Source organism: Charadrius vociferus, unplaced genomic scaffold, assembly GCF_000708025.1.
Source record: "Charadrius vociferus isolate BGI_N301 unplaced genomic scaffold, ASM70802v2 scaffold619, whole genome shotgun sequence".
In the NCBI taxonomy this organism is placed as follows: domain Eukaryota; kingdom Metazoa; phylum Chordata; class Aves; order Charadriiformes; family Charadriidae; genus Charadrius; species Charadrius vociferus.
The window spans coordinates 91,827-95,175 of NW_009649962.1; the positions used below are offsets into that span (position 1 = coordinate 91,827).

General features: G+C 54.2%; 1 protein-coding gene across 1 annotated transcript; it reads right to left on the reverse strand.

Moving 5' to 3' along the window:
- Positions 1-420: 420 nt before the first annotated feature.
- On the reverse strand, positions 421-1,545 carry NHLRC4 (NHL repeat containing 4). Its single transcript, XM_009891545.1, has one exon. It carries the CDS (start codon positions 1,543-1,545, stop codon positions 421-423), a length of 1,125 nt encoding a protein of 374 aa, XP_009889847.1.
- Positions 1,546-3,349: the final 1,804 nt, after the last annotated feature.

The following is a 3,349-nucleotide window of genomic DNA, read 5'->3' on the forward strand; positions in this document are numbered from 1 at the left end:
GGTTCACTTCATTTTACCATTCTCCTGAAGGCTGCTGCAAACCCAGTGTGCCAGATAGACCATGGCTGCCTGTCCTGGCCTGGCCTTACCTCTCCAGTCATGCTCTGGCACCAGGAAGGTGGAACCACAGCCACATAAAACCGGTGTGCGGGGCAGAGCAATATTTATATTATCTTTGCAGAAACACACAAGGATTCGAGGGCGTGGTGATAACAAGTTTGCCAAGGCACCAACGCGTGGCCAGTTCTGAGTAGCTCAGTCCTTCTTCAGCTACTCTGGTGGGTCCAAGAAACTCAGAGCTGGTCTAAGTCCTTGCTTCTGCCATCTGGAGAAGCTGGAGGGCAATAAGGCAGTCGAGTATGGAGACAGTGCCGAGCTGTGGGAGCGGTGGAGCTCACAGCCCACTAGCAGACCCAAAGCTCAGTGGGGTTGCAGTGGAACCAGCGCCACTGCTCTCTTGGGTGTTAGGCTGGGGTCACCACATGGTGCCCCATGGTTGGTGGGGCTGTAAGGGGGCCTCACACGGTACTTAAAGACTTTGACACAGTTCTCCCCTGCATCTGCCACAAAGAGGTGCCCAAAGGAGGAGCAAGCCACACCAACGGGCCTCCGCAGCCCTGCTGACACCAGGCAGACGGGACCCCCATGCTCTGGGAACAAGTGGACTGTGCGGCGCTGCTCATCTGCCACCATGATGCTGCCTTCCATGTCAACGCAGACCCCAGCTGGGTTGCCAAACCGGTGTCCGTATTTGCTGCTGAGGGAGCAGAGGAGCTTGCGGCTGCTCATGAAGACCTTGACGTCTCCACACTCCTCGCTTACCACAAAGCCTCCGTTGGGCACTGGGCTGATGTAGCGAGGTCCCTGCAGGTTGGGGACTGAGTGGATATTGAGTGTCTTGAAGGCACGGTCCAGAGCAAAGCTGTGGACTTGGCCTTGTGCATAGTCTGCTACCAAGATCTTGCCCATGGAGTCTACTCCAATACCCCTGGGGGAACCAACCTTTCTGATCTTTATCCATTCCCCCTTGGAGAGGCTGGTGTGAGGGTTGAAGACCCAGATGGCTCCATTCACCATGTCAGCTACAGCCACCATTCCCATTCGAGTCACAGTCACATCTTCCGGCAAGAAAGTGCTACTTTCCTTCCCCATTTGCCTGCAGGACAGGGACTGCAGCATTTGGCCTGTGCTGCTGAGGATGTGAACCCAGGGAGCGCTCTCAGCTGTCACGTAGATGGAGCCATCCAGGGAGCAATGGATTCCACTTACTCCCCCATAGCGGCTGCCGGTGGGGTTGGGGATCTGCCGCACCAGGTTGTCCTGGCAATAGTGGAGGAGGTTCTTAATATTGTCCAGGTCTCCACACAGGCTTTTGGCCTTGTCTGCCAGTTGGTGGACTTGGTGCTGGGTCACCATGCCCATGCCACGCTGGCTGCTCAGCAGTGGGCTGGCAGTCTGGAGCGTGGCGATTGACTTCAGCTGGAGGGTGTAGATGGTTTTCAGCAGCTTCTCCTTTTGCTGTCTGGTCTCCAGAGTGTAGTCCATGACAAATCTCTTGTCCCTGTTTGGGGTGAGCAGTAGGACCGTTACTGTCCCTGCCTGCTGCCATCTCTGGGGACATGCTCTGAGCTCAGGTGCTTGCTGTCTACACAGGGTCAAGGTGTTGGTGCTAGTCTGGATTCACTCTGATGCGACAGAGACCGGATCATAGCCCTGCCAGCTAATTATGTGCTCAGGATATGAAGACAAACAGGGACTGTGGCACAAAAATGAGAGAGTCAGCAAGCTGGAGCTGGAGGAACCAGCCAAAAAGGTCCATCAGCTTCAACAACAGCTTGGCTGGTGCCAGAGCTGGCCTGAAGATTTACGTGTAAAGGAGAGCCCTGTGTGTGAGCCCTGTGTGGATGGGGACCTCCATCTCTCCAGTTCCTGAGATTAGTGGCTTCTCTCAGGCCTTCAACATTTCTTAACCCTATTTTCTATAAGCCTCATCTCTCCAAACCATGCTCAGCCCGTGCTAACGCTTGAGATGCTGAGGATAACTATTCCTCCAATCCCACGTGGGTCAGATGTCACACTTGGCCAGCGCGCGTCTTTCCTAAGGGCAGCCCCTGCCCTATCCAAATAAACTAAGTTATTCCTGAAACAGCCAACAACTTGAGAAGAAGAAGGGAGGTACTGCTCTGGAGGACGCATTCAACCTACACAAACAGTTTTTTTCAGATGCGAGAGCCACCACAGGAACCACAATTTCTCTTTTGCCCACTTTCTCTCTGTTTAAAAACCAGGAGTGAGTTCCCCAAAAGGCAGAGATGACAGCCCTGCTCCGCTGTGTGCTCTCCAGGGGCTGCCTTGAGCAGGGCTCATAGCACCTAGCCAGGAGCTGGTCAGAGAATATTAAGAGAAGTAGGGCCTCATTAAAGCTCCTGGAGAGGTAGAAGTTAACTTTGCTTTAAATGTGATGATAATTGATATTATAATAGACACGTTTGGCTGTTCTGAGTTGTTTGCAAGCCACCGCTCCACCTTTATCACCCCGTGTCCCATGATTGCCTGGAATCACATGCTCTGTACTGCCTGTAAAAGGAACGCTTCCCCAAGCCACAGCTGAAGGAAGCTGTGCTGGGCTAAGGCGTACTGGGCGCAAATTGTCCTTCCCACATGCAAATACTGCAATTGTCTAAAAATCATCCCCCGCATACTTGCAGACCTACCAAACGCAAACATGTGATGGTGGGGATGAGTGTGAATATGGAGGGAATCCAATTTCTGCTGGTTTCGTGGCCTGGGAACCGCTTTGTCACTTTCTTCCACAAAGTGGTTGTGCTTTGTGTGTTCGCCGCCCCCCCTGACTGCTCATCGGGGTCCTCCTTCTGAGCTGGATGGAGTTCAAAATCCAAGAAACTGGATTTTACAGAGGAGGAAACTGAGTCACCAACCATGAAGCCGACATGCCAGCCACCACACACCCATGACCAGGAGTGGCCACCTCACTTGCCGGGCGCTGGGCACCCAAAGCTGCCATCAGACCCTTGATGGTGTGTCCTGAGCCATACCTGAGCTCCTCACTCACAGGTATAAGCCCAGAAAGAGCGCCCCGACGCTGTCCCCAGCACAGCTCAGGCCACCCACCACATGTGTGACCACGAGCCCGGATCAACAGATCTTGTACCTCTGTCCTGACGTCCTGGGGGGTGCCTGTCCTTCCCTGGCAGCGCTGCCCTCCCACCGGCTCTGTCCTGCTCCTTCGCCGGGCTTGGGGCAGCGGGGCAGAGGGATATTGTGTTGTTAGTGACGGGCGATTGCCCTTGAGTCTGGGTAAACACAAAACCTCCTTGTGCTGACAACC

What these genes read in the sequence shown, in the direction of transcription:
- NHLRC4 (XM_009891545.1), bottom strand. Translation starts at nt 1,545, where the DNA reads ATGGACTACACTCTGGAGACCAGACAGCAAAAGGAGAAGCTGCTGAAA.